The sequence below is a fragment of the Gallinula chloropus genome, assembly GCF_964237585.1.
Source record: "Gallinula chloropus genome assembly, chromosome: 3".
Lineage (NCBI taxonomy): Eukaryota > Metazoa > Chordata > Aves > Gruiformes > Rallidae > Gallinula > Gallinula chloropus.
The window spans coordinates 40,377,221-40,396,124 of record NC_140087.1 but is presented as its reverse complement, the minus strand read 5'-3'; the positions used below and the strand labels follow the sequence as shown (position 1 = coordinate 40,396,124).

The window sequence follows — 18,904 nt, the reverse complement described above, 5'->3', positions numbered from 1 at the left end:
TCTCAGTATATAACCATTAGCATTTTTGATCAGGTGGAAAATCTAAACTACGTTTTAAAAAGACATTACTGAATTTTCTGCGTCCCATAAACTGAATTTGCACGATCTGCTCAGTGTAAAGCCTGTGAGTAATTCACCCCTGTGAACAATTTGAATTATCTGTAAGTCATAACCAGCAGCTTTAGTGGCCACCCATCTTTTTCACTGGGGTTATGCACCAACTAGGTCACACCATATTGTCTTTATCCTTCCACTGCTGAAGATAAAGGGTGCAACTCAGCAGTCAAGTTTTTGTCTGTCAGTCTTTACATTTAAACCTGACATGTCTCAGGTACTAGGAGTGTGTGGGTTATCCTCTACATTTTCCCAACCCCGTATTACGCATCACTGCTTTGGCAGCCTTGTAATGCTTATAATCAGCTGGGAAAACAGTCATTTACTAAACAGTCTCTGCTCAGAGGAAAAGCTCCAGTGCACTATCAATATGTTTGACTTTGGCTGTTTGAAGCATTTGGGAAACCATGACTCTTTTTTGAGAAGACTGGGTGTCCCACAGTACTCCACGAACTTCCAGCTTACCTGAAATAATGCTGCATGGAGCTCAACAGAGACAGCCCTCAATGCCAGTGCAGCCTGAAGTGCTCAACTACAGCACTGGTGCAACTCCCCAGTGTTCTCATTTTAAATGAGAGTCAAGTTATTGTCCCAATTCCCAGCCTTCTTCCCCCCTGTTTTGGGCCACATTTCATTAATATAGAGCCCCAGGTAGATTTAATTTTCTGGGATGGAAAACATGCCAAAAGCAACACTCTGTGGTCAGTAGTGTGTTGAAAAGGGAATGACTGGCACCTCCTCTTATCTGACTTGTAACAACAGCCTCCAGCCTTGCTGCACGAAGGATCTATTGTACATACCCTACCCATTCTGGGAGGCTATGCTGACTGAAGAACAAGCAGAGACCTACATTGAGATGACTTATAAATGACTGTCAAGAGTGCAGGAGCCTGTAATTTAAGGGGAGCCTGAAGCCCTCAGCAACTACAAAGTAAAGTAACATGTGGGTTTTCCAGACCCAAGGCAAGGGGGCATTTGACAGAAAGAGTGTCCTGGTATTACTGTCTGCACTAGCAAGGAGCTGGCTGGGAGAACCACGTTGCTGTATTGATGGACATTCTGTTGACAAGTGTGCTTTTGCTAATGTAGAGTTTATTATGCTTTCAGAATGAATTCTGTCCTACCAAGGCACATTTATACCAACAAAATAGCCAACCATGCTACAGCTTTTGCAATGGCATGGAATGTCATCTAGAGAAGTCTAATAATATCTTTTACAGATATTAAACCAGCAAGGCCTTCCAAAGCACAACTTTAAGGATTCATCCCATCCCCAGTCTTTCACAAAAGGAAAAGAAAAATCACAGGCAACCAGGATATCCCTTGAAAAGTCCCCCAGGCCATACAGGAGACTAGACCTCACATTTCTACAGTAAAGAACAAAAGCAAGGGCTTTAAAATACCTATATTAAAAATGTTTTTACATCCTTATTTTGAAATTTAAAAAGATTAAAGGGCAACTTAGAAAGTCCTCTGTATAGTACCTTTTAATGAATGATATCTTCTCTTAGAGGTGACCAACTTATCTATACAAAGAATTGAAATCTCAGTGAAGCCTTTGGGGAGTTTTTTTAATTCAGTGGCAGGAGGGCCTTTAGGTCTGTCATCATTATAATCCAGTGAGTCACCCAATACCCACCTTGCTTCTCAAATTCTTCAAAGAGATTCAGGCTGGTAATGCTTGGGCCAGTGAAGATGATGTAGTTCTTCCCAGAGGCGTTCTGACAAAGGCTTTTGGCCACCATACTGTGGAGCTGTGGTTTGTTCTTCAAAGCATCCAGGCCATCAGCACCACTGCCTTCTTTGAGATGGACATAAATCTTAAATGAGAAATGGAGAGAAAAATCAGAAGGTTGTAGGGGATCCAGAGGGAGCAAATGCAGTTGCTCAACTCGACTGCTGAGAATCGAGGCAGCAAATACTTTTTATAAATCACTAATATCCAAAGCCCCTTTCAAGGGGCTGTTTCTTTAAAATCACCTCAGGTTAGCTGGCACAGCTACCAATAAATACAGCATCCTTCACCTGTACCGTTTGAAGAGTGCTTGGCAGGAAAAGACAAGTCATAATTGAGATTACGTGTTGCACTGAATCTGCATAGGCTTTAAGGCTGCCAGAAAAAGGAAAGCAGGGGAACTTCAGTTTCAAGAGAGATCACTACAAGAGGAGCAGAAGGAAATGGCCCATTAGCTTCACTGCACTAATGTTCAGATTTATTTCTGCCAGCAGCAAACATTAGGCTGCGACACAAGTGCGTGTGCACCCCCAAAAAGGAGAGGAGTCAGCAGGACACATACCCAACCAGCCAGAACATCCTCACCAAACTCTCCAGGCTGGGCACTAATTCTTGATTCCTTTACTTAGACCACGATTTGGAGACAGCCCACCAAAACAGACTGAAGCAGGAAGCAGGGTACTGTGCAATACCTCGCCCTTAATAGGGAACTGCCTGGCTCATTTGTAGCAGGCTGGAGTAGCCTTAGCATGTATCCTGCTACAGTGCAGGCCACATCGCTATGCATTTCAAGGGACCTGTCACCATCATCTGTAGGTGGACATCAATGTTTGTCTTAGAGCGCAGGAACATTTATCCCTTGGTAATTTGACTAATTAACCAAACACAGTTGAGCCAGTATACCCACCAATTGAAAGAGCACTGAAGGAAAGCTATGCCCTTCATTCCTACAAGTGATCCCTCTAGAAGAGGAGTCTTCTGCACTGTCACGCAGAGGGAGGAAGCACATAACCTCCCCTTTGTACACAGCCCTCGATTTTATTTCCCTGACAGTATTTTACAAGCATAACTTCCAGCAAAGTTGAACACCTATTAAAATCAACTAGGCATCTGACCTTCATCTTGGTCTAAAAGTCAGCAGAAAAAACCTGCTGGAAAGAGAAATGAGAAGCAGCAAGGGTGCTCAGTCACTCAAACGGTGCTGTAACACCACAGAACTTGCAAAGATTTAAGAACATGAGGAAATATAAATTTTCTGAAACATTTGCCCAGGTCTGCCTTGCTGACTTTGGCTCTGAAATACTCAAATCTTCTAGGAATTCCAGAAAATTTTACCCCTTAGAGGAAAAAGCTGACACTCACTCAGCATTCTGGGGCAGGGAAAAGGAATGGTGCCTAGTCTGTTGGAGTGACATATCCACAATGAGCTTTACTTAACCTTGCTTGAGACCTCAACCATCCAGAATACACAGCACTGCTTTCCTGCATATGCCTCTGTTTCTCTTACCAACACATCCCTTCTCAAAGCAAAGTTCACTACGATGCTCTCAGAATAAAAATGCTTGCATGTTCACAGTAGTGCTCCCAGTCACTTGTATAGCAATGATCTTAGAGGGGAACAAAATTCAATTAAATTGCTTCTCCCTATTTCAGATGGTGCATCTCCCAGCACTGGTATTGTAGACATACTAATGTAATATCCCCTAGCATTTCATACATTGTGGAACAGACCCCAGAGAAGAGTGTTAAATATGAAATCTCTGAGAAATGAAACATAATTTGTATTTTGAAGTAATTAATGTGCCAAAGAACAAAGTTGGTGCAAGGATGAACACATGCTAGCTCCAAAGAGAAGTACAGCACATATTAAAAGAAGTCTTAAAATATAGATTATTTATCTTTTTTTAAAAAAAAAAAAAAGTTCCAGTTTGTGACAGAAACGGGTTCCAGATGAGGACATAGGCAGGAATGTTTGTAGACTCCCTGACCATGCTCCACTCACTCTTGAAAGCTGTCAAATTTGTGCTTTCCCTCATGCTAAGGCTGAGGACTAGCTAATTACGGTAAGTCATTTAGGTTATTAATCAGGACTCAAGAGAGTAGTTTAACAGTGGAATACATACAAAGGGCAGCCTGTTCCAAACTCATAGCAAAGTTACCTCATTATTATTATTATTATTGGCATCAAAATTAAGAATAGGTTGCTAGTATGTCAGCACAGAGACTGCACATCAAGCCCTTAACATCTACAGACAAGGCAGCGGAGACAAAAGATGCAAACAGGTTAGTTTCAACCTTGGATTAGCAGTTAGACTGAAAACAAAGCAGGAATCTCTGAGTCTAGGAAAGTGTCCTACCCCTTCACCCCTTCCCTCCCATACTGCAGTAAGTCCTTGCAAACCAAGAGTCCCTCCTGCTCTACGCTAACTAACTTCCCCTAAGGTTGAGCCAGTCTGCTGATGAGCCAATTGGTGCTTTGTTGCAGGCAGGATTGGGTCTGCAAGCAGCTACTTTAAAGCACACGCCCACCATGAACTGGCTACTGAGACAGCTCTGTTTTCCTACTAGGATGCTCCATAGGTTTTGATAGCAGTGGTCCCTGTGCAGCTGGCACCCTCCCTCTGCACTCCCCTCTATGTCAAGGGTCTTTGCAATAGCCACCTTGTGATTCTCCCCCCCACCTTGTGTTGTTCAGTGCCCTTTATGCAAACATCCATATCCATTGATGAACCTTCTCTCCTCCTCCAATGTTAAATATATCCCCCTTTTTTCTCCTCATGCATTTCCTTGCCTATTTAAACACAGCCTTTGTTCTTGGCACAATTGGTCCTGTTTTGGAAAAGCATCATTCAAAGCTTCATCATGCTCAGCTCTACTGGGAGATGGGTGACGGCAGCATAATGTTGGAAGACATAAAGGCGGCTGTGAAACAGCAGCTGGCTACAGACAACTGGCAAGGCACAGCTGCAAATATCCTTGCAAGTGCCTAGGATCCCATATGCCTTTCTTTTTCCTCCCCCTGTCCTCTCATCCAGCTTATTTTATTTCACCTCAATAATTAAGATCCTGCCTATTGAAGCCCACAGCATTCCTCCCCTTTCTGTAATGCATTAACAATGGCATTTAACAGCAGCCTGCAGAAGAAGCTAAGGACTGCCAGAAACTGGCTGCAAGAGCTTCACAGGCACAGTCAGAACCTGCGCCCCAAAAACATTTGTTAAACCATTCACCAGAGGTGCTGGTTTGTCCTGCGACAGCGTTAAAGCTCCGTACCCTTTCCTTGTGCTTCAACAGCAACACATCATCAGACGTACAGGCTTTCTGACTGGTGCTGGACAACAGATGGAGATGTTGGCAGCAACATCCCCTGCTTCTGCGGGTGACAGTCAAAGCAATGCTTCTCAAATATCTGCAGAGACCATTTCTACTGTGTATCTTTTCCAGTGCCTACCGATCCATTCAATCTACAGCACCAAACAGAATAACATCGTCTGTCTTAGGAGGCAACTACAGGGCTGAAGAGCTTTATCCTGTAGTGTTGGGACAGAAATTGAGCTTTCTCTAGTCATCCCTCAATTATTCGTTTCTTATCAGAGCAGCTGCATGTTTGATTCTGCCATCTCACTACCTACTGCAGCCCTACTGCACCAGGAACTTCCAACACAAAGTGTTTTAATCCCATGTGCACACCACCAGCTCTCTTCTCATGCTATCTAAGCTGTCCCTCAAACCCTCCTCCCTTCCACCATCACTCTCCACACAGCGTCGTAACAGTCTCTTCTCTTTGAAAGCCTGATAGTAAGAAAAGACCTTCAGAATCTCTGGATCATCTTTCCCTTCTGCCTACAGCTGCTTCAGCCTCGTCCCATCACAAACACAAAAGTAGGCATCAATCAATACACTGAGTGACAGGGTATGGGTAAAGACTGTGCTGAGCTCCTCCGAAACAAGAAAAACGGTGCTTGGGAAGACCATTTACCTCCACAATCAGAAAAGGCATCACATTTCTGAGTAGGAGATTTCACATGACAGATGAGAGGCAAGTCAGCTGTCATTCAGGCACTGAAATCAAGTATGTTCAGCCTCAGAGACAGACTGCTAGAGGGGGTGCTACCAGAGTTAGGAAGATCTCAGTGTAGGCATCTGTGCCACAAGCCAACAGGAATTTCCATGCTCTATACTAGCAATTTACTCCGTGAAAAATTCATGTGGAAGGTTCATGGGGTCTCGCTAGAAACTGGGTAAAAAACCCGAGCACTTAGGAACAAAAGCTGTGTCTTGACTGCCCTAGAAACAAAAATATTGGCGGTTCTGCTCATATTCAAAGCTCAGATGGCAAATTGAAAGCACTTGTGAATAGCACATCCTAAATACTGTGCATTGATACATAATTGAAGCACTCCAGGGTACAATTCTCAAATGAAACAGATGACATTTGGAAGGGAAAAAAAAATAAAAAGCGGGGATATTAATAAAGAAGAGGAAGATTTTGAAAGCTACATTGTGCAAAATAGCTCATAAAGGGCAGGCACTAAACAACCACAAACCAGAAGGCAAGTTTTTCGATGCCACAAGTTTTAAAAGCAAGAGAACAAAGAACAGTACTGCCATACTTTTTGGATCCTAAACAGTTACAAAAAATAGCTTCATTTTTCTGTAGACTTTACAGCCAAATATTTGACTGTTCATTCCTAGCAGTGCTCTCTACATCCTGCCTCAATCTGTCTTCCTCTCTCATTCTAAACCTCGTCTCTGACTGTTGCTATTACCATCGCTGTTGGGAGACCCTCCAGTCCCACCCCAAACCTTCTCTAGCCCATATTCCCCCTCTTCTTTAATGCCTTCTTCCCAACCAACTCTTAGGTCTAGCTCTTCCTCAGCAGCTGTTGGCACAACTGATTGATGGTATTCTTACTGAGACTGTAGTCTCTAATTTGTTTGAGCCACTCTCCAGTCTCTTCCTACTCTTCTAAAGGCTACTTTGAAATTCATGCAAGGGGCACAGAGTTTTCCCTTTCTATTCCCAGGTAGCTTAGTGTTCCCTACAAAGTTCTTTCTGTGGTCCCCCTCTCTTCTCCCTCTGCCTCCTATTTAGCATAAACACACAGATCCAGATCGTGTCTTTGTGCTGAGGACTGGCATTTCTCTGTGTTGCCTGCATGTGTTCTTCAAATTTTCTTTCAAGCCCTTCGTAAGACTGGCAGAAAAATTTAAGTATAGCTGAGAGTGCAAGCTCAGTAAGGCTTAAAGCTCTTTGTTTTCCTTCCTGTGATAGCCCTCTTCCGTGTGTCTTCTTTATCACTGAGGACACTATGACACCTTGCCTATTTGGTGGGCCAGTATCCTGAGGTTCACCAAACACTGATTTCTCTCTCCTGCTTCTCCCAGGCCAGTCACATCAATGCCAGGCAGACTCATTATCTATAAAACATCTACAATAAAGCAGCTCCTATTCTTTCAAATACATAGGAACTGCCCTGTTCTCCCCTCAGTTACTACAGTTATCCTTCTTTCCTTTGGCCTTTCTTAAATGTAGCTTGACATCCAGACAGTGCTCTGTCCCCAAGACGCTTAAGCCTTTGCTTTGACCAAGTCAGCCTTTCTCCAGTTCCTCCTTCTTTGCAGCACCAACTAGAAGAGGAGCTAGAAAACCGAGACCAGCCTTTGCTGTTAAGCCCTCCCTGGTGAGTTCTTCCTATACCTTTTCAGTATACTGATTCCTGCCCATGTTTGCCTTGTGACACCACACATCCAAACACTGACACCAAACAAGACCACATTTGCTTCCTTCCACACAGCCCTTTCTCCTGCCTGGTTAGAAACCATGGCTAACCGCTGCAAAACTCTGTCTTTTTGCTCTTCAAAACCATTCACAGAACAGAATCATAGTTTGGGTTGGAAGAGACCTTTAAAAGTCATCTAGTCCAACCTCCCTGCAATGAGCAGAGACATCTTCAACTAAATCAGGTTGTTCAGAGCCCCATCCAGCCTGACCTTGACTATTTCCAGGGATAGGGCACCTACCACCTCTCCAAGCAACTTCCAGCATTTCACCACCCTGCCTGGCCTGCACAGGCTCACTAGGAGCAGGAAAAGACACCAGCAGTGTGTTGGTCCCAGCTCCCGGCTGTAGCATTACCCAGCAGACACTGCCACACACACCCTGCTTGCAGAGGCTTGCCAGCCACAACATGCCCAAACTAAAGTGACCCACTTTAGGCTTATGCTTCCATCTTGCTAAACTTGCTTGGGTTTTTTGTTCTGCCTACAGCACCCAGCAGAAGGGGATGGGATCCACGAGGTGGGTTCATTATGACAAAACTATTAAGTGAGGAAGAGAGGAAGCTCCAGTGCTTTTAGCCCCCTTCCTCGGGCAGAGCTGCCCTGAGGGACAACAGCTGCACAAAGGAGACAACCACACAAGTAGTTTTATCATCAGAACCTCCAAGCACCGCAGAGTGGAACTGGAAAATAACCACCTGAAAACTGACACCAGGACTATGTGTAAACGCAGGGAGAGCCCTTTGCATTAGGTCACACCTAGATGTTTGTTTTTCCCATGCACCCAGAAACACAGTAAGACTGTAAACCCCACAGAAACGAATGGGCCTGGCTCATCACACTTCTGCAAAGCTACCTTCAAACTTAATACCGGTAAGCAGAAGATAATTGACTTTTAATTGAGATCTAAGATTCCCAGACGCTGACCCTACAGAACCATGTGCATTAAAAAGCCAGAGGCTGGCAGGAGCCAGAGAAGAAAGCAGATAGGATTTTCCAGCCACCAGTGACTGACAAATGAAGGCGATCGGATTTCCTGGGATCCCCTCCCAGCCAAAGCCTGACCTTGAGAACCTCCGCAAAGCAGCCACTACACCTGTGCATTCCAGATGCAACTGATCCAGCAACAGAGAAATTATCAGGGCTCTGTTTAAAGAAACCCAAGGGCTCAGATTAGTCTCTAAGCAGAACTCAAACAGGCTGAAACACCAACATTGCTGAGCAGCTTTGTAAAACACATGCGTAGGTAGCTAACTCTCTGGCAACTCTGACCTTGAAAACCTCATTCACTCCAGGCTTATTTACCCCTCCCTTTCCCTGTGACTTATGTGGGGTGTTGGGAAACCATTAATCGTTTGGGACACCACCTCAGTTCTCCTAAATTCTGGAAAGCTCTTACTCTGTAAATTCAAGAGGGTTATGAGGTATTTGAGCTGTTTGAAATCAAGATTGAACTGCAGCTTTTAAAACAGAAGCATGATGTTTACGTTGCTTGGGTGTTTTTGCCACAGCTGAGAGCTCTGCCACTGATCTGCGGAGTAACCTCAGGCATCTCCCCTCACTGAGAGTGCTGCTCTTCAGGGATGGAGCTATTTCCTACCCTCTCATGCAAGAGCCACCCAGATCTAGGCTGCACTCTTTCAATACAGCAAGTTGCTGATTGTTCAGTAACATGGGCAGGCTCAAGCTGCAGGGACACGGTCCTTTTCCTTCATGTCTGCTGACTCATCACTTTTTCATGGTGAACGGTGGAAGGTAGAACCTCAAATTCAGTCCCAGGACAAGAGTCTAAAGGCCTTCATAAAACTGAGCGACATTTTTTCACAGGGATATTAGTGAAAATTAAATTCCTTATTGCAAAAGCTTTCTGCCAGTGAATAAAAGCAAACGCAGAGTCCATATAGTTGGGGTCAGAGGACATGTCTGTAATAGCCTCAGAGGACAAATTTCATCCCAAGAATAGGAAAGGATACACACATCTATAAAATCACCTCTTCTCCACCATGATTTCACAGGTCTTCTTAAGCAAATAATTAGGTTGATGAGCTAATTCCATTACCGCCTATCACAGTGATTAATATTGCCTGACTGCAGCGGGCTCTATGATCTACATGCTGCCTTCCATTTTGTTGATTGATGGCTCTTTGTGTCAGGGACCATCTTTAGGATTATTTTTGTGCCAGGACCCGTGGGACTGTGGGAATACCTTGTCTTGCCTGACTCCCTGTGGAGTCCTGTGCTTCTTCCTTCTGCAAAATCACCAGCAAACCTTCTGGTGCAGGAGGAGCTATGCAAGGACTTGGCATCGCTTTGTAACAGTTCTTTATGAGCATCTCTTACAAGCAAGAGTTGCAGACTTTTTGAGAAAAAGAGAGAAAGAAATAAGACCTGCTAAAACTACAGTTTTGATTTAAATAGGATGGCTTAGTCAGCAAATACTCTAAGAAAGAAACACTTCTAGGGTACTGCGATCATTTAAACAGCAATCAAGAGAATAAAATACTGTTTTTTTAAAGGGTCTTAGTGGTAGCACACATATCAGGAAATACATTGGAGGGAAATGAAGAAAGCAAAGAGAAGATGGAGCAGCGAGAGACACCTGAGGTCCTGCAAGCTGAGTTCACTCTTGCTGAATTAGAAGGGAAGCAAGAAAAAGGCCCAAAACCCCTTCCGCAGGAGCAGTTCCTGCTGCCGCCACCTTGATGTCCAGCATCCAGCATGGGTGAAAAAGGCAACAGTATTAGGGCAGTTTTGCTAGCTGCTTCACCAGAGTCAGCTCTCTTGGAGCCCTTCTGACCCTCTGAAAGGTTTTGTTCATGTTCCCAGCTGCTGTAGATGTATATTTACTTTGTTTGAATGATGTGTCCTTCCTGCGTGTTCCCACTTGGCCAGCTGACCGTGAAAAGACACTCAGCAACAAAACTATTCACTGCAGCAAGATGCTTTGCTTGAGAAATTCCAAAGCAGAGATTTGATCTGAAATTGTGCATCCATCTTAAAACAGAGAATTAACTATCAGGGTGGAGTCAGGTTATCTGTATTGCAGAAGACAGAAAAGTAATCTAATATAGAGTCATTATTTATATTATGCATACATAAGCCTATGCACATTCTTATATCCACAAGCAATATTTGTGTTTGATGCCACTTCTGCTCCACAAATGGCTGATGGGACTGAGTATTTAATCCGGGTATCATTTGCTTTATTAAGCAAACAAACCAGTATTTACTTACACACCTTAAAAGAGTAATTCAGAGGTTCCTTCATCAGAACAAGCAGACAGAGGAATTTGTGGAGTCAAACAGCTGAAAGTCCTAACATAAACCAGCCCTCCGAGCTGCCAACCAGGAGCTGTTCACACAGTAGCTCAGCATGTTGCTTCAAAACACTGATACTGGTTTTACATTAGGAAAACAAAGCAACTCTTCTCATCATAGGAAAAACAGATCACTGGGAATACTGGGATTTCTACAAAAGGAGATTTTTTTTTTAACCTCAGAGTCATCATTTAGGTTGAGGGGACCTTGCTTTTGTCCAGGAGTATCACAAATCTCTTGAAGCTCCTTCCATTCCTAGGAGACAGTCATATGTAGCTAACTTCCCTCTTCTGCCTGGGCTGCCTCACCTTTTTATAGATAAATATGACTCAGACTTTTGAAATTTAATTAGCCTGATTTATGAAGTGTTTGTAGTCATATTTTATCCGGAATAAAATGACCTCGATATCATGCTGAGGAAACAATGAGGGAGGGAATTCATCCAGACAGGACTGCAGAATTTCTGCATATTTCCAGGTGGGTGCTGTAAAGTTTTTCTGACAGCAGAGAGGTGACAGACCAGTCAGTATTTAAGCATCAGGCACCAAGCCTTTGCTTCATGATGGCAGTTTCACAATAGATGGAGGGGGAAGTGTGCAAAGGAAGGGGGGAAAACATTGAATTTTCTCCTTGTTTAGAGTAACGGTCTCCACATGTTAAACATATAAAAAAAAATACAGGTCTGTTTTAGTGCAGTAAATAAACCAACCAACCTCCTAAGGTTTGGATTCTGCAAGTTCCCTTGTAAGTGTGTCACGTTAACTGAACACAGCATTTCAAGCATACCACAGCTGAAGATCCACATCCTCCCCAGACTCGGTTTTTCTGTTTTAGCATAAACATTCATGTTCCTGTATATTCCTTTTCTCTCTTCCCTAAGGCCCCTCTCACCCAATCATTTCAGCATGATGATAATTACAGCCAAGTCATGGAATGAAAATAGAAGGCAGCTGGTAAGATGATCCTGGACGTCATCCGGATGCAAGTGAAGCATGAGTATCTAATTCATTAAGGGAGCAGGAGGATTAGGGTGGTGCTGAGCATCTATTCTGTTTAATTTGACATTCCATTAATTTATTCTCTCAACGGACAGGACGTGCAACGTAATTATGAATCGGAAACCTCTAGCATATCTGAAGACTTCTTAGTTTGGTGGCAGTTGGCTGGGGGCTGGGGGGGATGGCAGAAGAGATCAGCAAACTTTATGCTTGCTGTACCCATCACGCTTCAGTAATAAGCTCTGTGTGGGACCGGTGAAGTTCACCTTTGGAGATAAAGGACACTGCCTCTGTGTAGCAAATGACTTCCCAAAAGCCTTGAGAGCAGAAACTTCCAAGGATAGGCACAAGCTGAATTTATTTTGTACCGGACAAAACCACTGCTTTACAACCTGGATGGAAGATGTATGATCCTAATTTTCTTCTTCGAGTGAAGAGCATCGCTGAAAACACCAAGCCCTGTTCCCAATGAGCTTCTTTTCTTGCACAGCCACTCAAACAGTTGTGGTGATTCATGGATCAAATTTTACTTTGAAGAAATATTCAAATGCAGCAAATCCACAGGCCCTGAACATTCTGACACGCGTTCAGCCTGAGCAGGCAGAGTGCATGTCCGACCTGCATCTCCGAACTGCTGCTCGGGAACATGCAGGACACACCATATTTTCACAGGAGCTCTTGGGAAAAAGAAATACCTAGAGGTGAAGTAGCAGGTATTTTGTGCTATCAAAACAAACAGCCAGATTTTTCAAGAGCTCTCAAAATACATCATCAGACAGGGAATCTGAGAATTTGACAAGCTGTCCCCACTGCTTTTCAAAAACAAACCCTTTAATATGTCTCCCACTCAAGCTCATATCTCACCTTGAAGTCAGATCAGATTTTCTTTCTTTGGTAGAGAAATGGAGGTGTGAAAAGAGATGTAATAGGAAACCCTGCTAATATGTTTCTCACAGAAAAATGGACATCTTGATACCATATTGATTTAGTCTCTTGGACACCACTGGCTATCACAGATGCAGCGTTATACTTAGAGAAAGAAGCTGACTCATTAAAAATTACAGAAGTCACAGTATCTAGACATTTAGATAAACTTAGGATGTACAGACAGACCTCTTAACTCCATTTCAATTTAATTAGTGTAGGGCTGGCAGCCAGATGGACAATATTAGAGACAGGCACCCTCAGTTAAATCATACAGCAAATGAGGAACTTCTCAGCGCTGTCCACTGGATCTAGTGTCTGCAGGAGTCAGAGGCCTGCTGCGTTCAGATTTTAGCCCTCAGCAAGGTGACAAAGAGAAGTGATCGTTACCTTTAGTCCCAGGACACATTTAAGGGCCTGCTGGAACTGAATCAGGACATCAGAAAAGGTAAAACCCACCTGGCAGATGAAACCAGTGGATGAGCACTGCCGAACCCAGAGGCTGAATTTCCTCTTTTTCCTTTTGCGCAGCTCCCTCTCTGTGCACGTGGCGATGAAAACAGGGTCCTCATCGATCAGGGGCTCGTGTAGTACCTGCAATTGGCAAGAAAAAGAGGGAGGCAAGAGGGAGAAATGGAAGAGTACGTGACTGATGGGAAACGGTGCTTTGAATTTTTCCGAGGAAGTATGATCCTTGGGTTGTGCTTGTGTGCACCACCTTGTATGAAGGGGCAAACACACTTTTGTTCAGTGCTACCATCCAACAACACCCAAAAAAGCCTCACCAGGCACACTCCATTGCGGGTGGCTGCTCTGTACTTGGTTTGCTAACATTGCAAGGCATGGCTCTCACTACCAGCTACAGTTCAACACCTCTCCAAAATGAAACAGGGGATAGGGAGGGGTGGGGATGGTTAGCAGCATCCTTCTCCAAGCTTCATCATCAGCTCCACCTTGTTTGGCAAAATGTCTTTCACCCAAACATCCCTTACAATATGTTATAAGCTCCACTCCTTGCTTACAGCATGGAGAGAGAGAAGGAAAAAAAAATACTCTCTGCTGCCATTTAAGGAGGTGGTAAAGAGACAGAAAACACTTTTTCTGGTGGCAGGAACTTCAGGAAAGCCTCTATTGCCTCAGGAGCTGAAAAATTTAACAAAAGGAGACAGAAAAATAAAGGACCAGAGGCAGGAATAGAAAAAGACAAGGCAGCGTGGAGCAAATAATGAAAATCTGTGAAAGTGAAGACATTTCTGCATTCTGCAGCCCAATGATACAAGTGGTTCCCTGTTCCTCATAGCTGCTTTGTTACACTTCTCTCTATTAATTAGGCTTTATACTAAAGAACCTACCTGTAGAAAAGCACTGCTACCTGCTTGCAGCCTGCAAGTAGCTGTGCATAACATACACATCCCTGACTGCACGGTGACTTTTCTAGCAAGTCACTGGTGAGAGTACAAATGCTTGGAAGCTGTTGAAAGGTCTCAGCCAATGAATGTTGACCAAATTCACACATCTGCATGTAAATCAGAGCAAGCCACTGCAGGTTCCCCTCTGGAAACAATTCAAACCCTTTAAAAGGATATGTGGGAAATAGGTCAGGTGGGCGATGATCTTCTCTTCCAGTGACCATTACCCCAAAAGACAGGCTCAGATACAGGCATCCACAACACAGAGGCTCTCACCCTCCGACTGACTCTTTCCAAATCTGCTTGTGTGCTGCATTTTGTGCACACCTGCAGTCGGAGCAAAGCTGCATTAAACCTGGGAGCAATGCTTGTAGGAGAGGTGTGGTGCATAACTGGTCAAGCACCAGCAATGAGCAGCTGCTGGCCTCCTGAACACAAGATGTTTGTTGAACATCACTCTGTCAGCCCAAAATAGGCACCCGTGCCCTCCCCACTTCAGGGGCAGCTGTGCACTTTCATTTATACACACTCCACTTCTTAACAGCTCATAAAACATTCACAGGACCATCTGAAAGCACTCTTGTGAAATGTTCAAATTATACACCAAAATGCAGATGCAAGCAAGGAGAGCTGCACACAAAGCTATTTATTCTTAAAGCTGCAGCTGTCCCATTTCCCTCCTGGAGCTAAATCCTTGTCCTCTCTCGAGGTCCACATGAAACACCACTCTTCCTTTCTGATCTCCTCCTGAGGCATTTCACGCTTCTACCTTGGGGAATGCTGACAGCGTTTTGCAAATACTAACCGTGCCCTCATTAGGTTTCTTTCTTTTCTGCCTCTTCGGTGCAGAGGGGAGGACCAAATCCCTTGGGCTGGGTACACTTGTTAAGAATTCCTCAGCTTCTGGAAAGGCCCTCTCATCTCCCAGATCCCGCTGAGTAGTGTGCTTCAACTCTCACAACCTCCCCTGCCGTAGGATGGGGAACAGCAGAAAGAAAGGCTGCACATGCATCACGTTAGGAAAGTTTTTACCCTCTGTCATTATCTCAAGCTGCCTCCTCTGCACCACAGCATCAGCTCTCCTTGCAGCAGCTCTACCACATCCTGCTTAAGCTTTGCACCCTTTCTGCCTTAGAAGGCAGAGTAAGGCCTGTCAGCCTTAAATTTAGAAAGCAAATCTAAATTTTGAAAACCTCTCTCCATATTCCTCTTCTCTCTGCTGACACTCAGCCCTGCCTTCCCCTAGGACCCAAAGCTTCCCCTTCTTTCCCCTATCCCAAATGTTTAAGCCCTTCCCATTTCTCCACAGGCCCACCAGGGCTGCACCGAGGTCCTTACTGAACTGCTGGGAAGAGGGAATGAAAATGGAAGCAGGGCAGGGTAGGGTTTGCTGTTGCTGTAAAGAGGGAATATGAACAGGCAGGGAAACTGAAATGAAAGCCCTGGAGTTTGCTCTTCTTGCTTTCTCCGAAGAGGGTGGGGAGACAAGTGTTGTCACCCCTCCAGGTGCAACCACTGCCTCATCAGCTGCAAAGGACTTTGTGAGCAAGGCACCATGTGGACTGTGCCAGCTGCTGGAAAAGCTCACCCCCATCTCATTTTTAAAGAGGACAATTTGTTGCTTCTTGCACCGATGTGATTTTCTTTTTCAAAAGCTGTTGCCACTGGCCCTTCCTTTTAGTTTGTTCACCCTCCTCCATTCTCAGTCTCCTGGCCTCTCCTGTAACCCCAAATCCATCTTTGCCCAATCCCCATGAAAAGCTGTACTTGCTCCCTTCCCACACCCCAGTCTTGCTGTCACATCAGTATCTGCTTTTCCAGAGTGACCCTACTGTCCCCATGACATATTTTCTCTTGCTTCTCATCTTCCTAGGTAAAAAAATAATAAATATCTACTTTCAAGCTTGACTGACTCCTACACATATTCCTGGCCGCCTCTTCACCATCTTTGATTCACTCCCCAAGCCCTCCTCTCTTTCTCTTCTGACTCCCTTTGATGCAACCTATCCAGTTTGTGGAGGTCTTCACAGAAATTGTCCACATTTTCTTCTCTCAAATCCCCAGTTTTGTTCAGGTCTAAGCAGCTCCTCATGAAGTTGCTTTGCTCCCCCACAGCTATCCCACTGAGGCTTATTTTATCATCTTTACAGACATTTTCATCCCTGTTAGATAGTCTTGCTAAGGTTTCATTCTTTGTTTTGCCCTCGATATGTACATTCACTCCAAGTGTTGGAATCCTGTCTTGGAGTCTTGCCTCTCCAGTAATTGCTCCATCTCACAAGTTCTTTCATTTACTGAACATAGCAGCTAGCCACTGTCAGAGGAGTCTCTCTGTCTCCTCCATGTTAGATAATCTCCAAAGCTCTTTCCACTCCACAGTTCCACCCAATCTTCTCTTACCACAGCACCAATAGGCTTGTGGGCAAAGCCCAGAGCCACCAACTCTTCTGTACTTGGACTTCCTGGGTATCATTGCCTTAGATAATGAAGCAACATATCCTTGAAATAGCTCATCTTCTCTTAGCTGCATCGCCATCCCCAACACAGGCTGTATCTTCAGCCTGTCTCCTTCAGAAGCTGCCTCATCTTGCCTCGACTGTGGCTTTTGGGGGGTACCATCCAGCTGCAGACAGAGTTCCCTGGTTAACTGCACCTGTATGCCCAGATTCAGACATTGCTTCTGCACCGGTGGGTTGTGCTTCTGCTTCTTTGCTCCAAAGCTCCTCCTGGCTAAACTGAATTCTCTGCTTGCACATCCAGCTGTCAGTTCTGGTTTTATTACGCTACATTTCAGAGCATCTCTCTTCCCTTAAGATAACCCCTTACCATCTCCTTTTTCGGTCACTGCAGACATTCTTCTCCTCCTGCTGCAGATCTCACTGGCCAGTGAACCCAAATGTCAGTCTTTACCTACAAGTCCCAGTAAGTGTCTTTGGAGAGAGGAACTGCCTGCATTTTCCATGTTTTCTGAGTAATAGTTACTTATGTTAGAGTAACAACCCACTCACCCAATAAAGTTTTCATCCAAGCCCACCACCATCCTGCATCAGTTTTCCTTTTGGCCTCAACACAAGGCAATCCTGCCCTCCAGATTGTTGCCTGGAAAGCCATTCTCTGAACCCACCACACTGGCCACATCACTTCTCTTTGTTTCTCTCTGATAGCTGTCCTTTATAGCATATCATACACTTTCTCTCTCTTCACTTTCAAAGTCCTGTTCAGCCTGTCCTCATTTTACTGATCCTCTTTGCCATCATTCAAAGGTTAACTCCCACCTCTGAAGAAGCCATGATTTCCCATTCCTCTAACCATTTGTTCAGTCTTCAGTTGACTCTCTTCAAAAAAAAAAAAAAAAAAAAAAAATCAGTTCTTAGAGCACTCCATTACCACTAGGTAATTTAAAAATAGCCATAAAGGTTCATTTTCTGCTGTCAAACTCTCCCTAAAATCAGAGGGTCAACAAGCTAAGAGCTACAGGACATCAGAAATTTACCTTGCTATTCACTGTTCTTACTGTTCTTCTCTCTATCTCTTCTACTTGGCTGATGCCCTGTGCATACTTACGTCTTTGCATTACACTTGCATAAGCCCTAAGGCAGAACAGCCCTGGTGTGGGACCAGCACCCTTGCTCACAAGGAATCATTTTGGAAACAGGAAAACTGAGATACAGAGGTGTGACTTGAGGAAGATCTTATAATTCAGAAATGCCCATTACCAAATCACAACTTAAACATGAAGACACAAAAAAGCTCCGAGTTGATCGTCCTGGTTCTGCCCCTCTGTTTTCAGACAAGTGCTGTGAGCTGGTGTCCTGGAACTACGTTGAAATTGCTTGGCTACACCCCACTGATACCACCAAGAGCAAAACACAAACAAGCTCCTGAGTAACTGGCCAAACTTTAGCACCATGCCTTTGCAGCACGAGGCTGGAGTTACGTGACTCTCTTTGCCAGGGAGTTCACTCCTGCCTGAGGTACAGACTTAGGCCAGCTGTTGCCAGCTGATGTTTCACTGGGCAGATGCAGAACCCCGTGGTGCCAAGATGCCAAAGAGAAGGTGCTTTGGAGGGAGAGGAAAAAGGAGAGTGCCCAGAGTCGTGCTCCTGAGCTCTCCCACGCCAGCCCGGGGCAGCCAGAGACAGCAATCCTGTCTAGTCACATCCCGCTGACAAGCATATAAATACTCAGCAGGCACAGAAGGATATTTGAGCAGTGATGTTATTTTCCTGAGCTCCTCTGGTTTCTGGAATTCAGTGAATACCCTTGGCAGGTGAGTGCCCTTGAATTTGTTGCAGTGTACCTCCTGAGCTCAAGCAGGGCATCCTCCCCAACTTCAGGCTTCCACTTAGAGACAGCAGCACAGCTACAAGGCTAAGCTGCAAAGAGACAACACTGACTCCAGCAACAGACCCCAAACTCCCCATCTTGTTGCTCAGGTAGAGGCAGCAGCTACTTACACAGAAGGCGTTGGGGAGGGACAGGATGCAGAGAATATTCCTGTCATTCCTACCCAGTCCAGGTCAGAACAGCCTCTTTTTTTCTTTACTTTGGAAATGGAAGCTAGCACTGCTGATAAACAATTATAATGTTCTGGGCTTTCAATACCTTCATAAGCTGGAGAGTAA

At 44.6% G+C, this 18,904-nt stretch overlaps 1 protein-coding gene across 1 annotated transcript in view; it reads right to left on the bottom strand.

Moving 5' to 3' along the window:
* PGBD5 (piggyBac transposable element derived 5) overlaps positions 1 to 18,904 on the bottom strand; it is a gene marked incomplete at both ends in the record, with an annotated part of 64,745 nt that overhangs the window by 12,577 nt on the left and 33,264 nt on the right. Inside the window, 2 exons of the mRNA XM_084262591.1 lie at positions 1,754 to 1,934; positions 13,330 to 13,464. Of these exons, the coding sequence (XP_084118717.1) occupies positions 1,754 to 1,934; positions 13,330 to 13,464 (316 nt within the window). The remainder of the gene's footprint in view (positions 1 to 1,753; positions 1,935 to 13,329; positions 13,465 to 18,904) is intronic.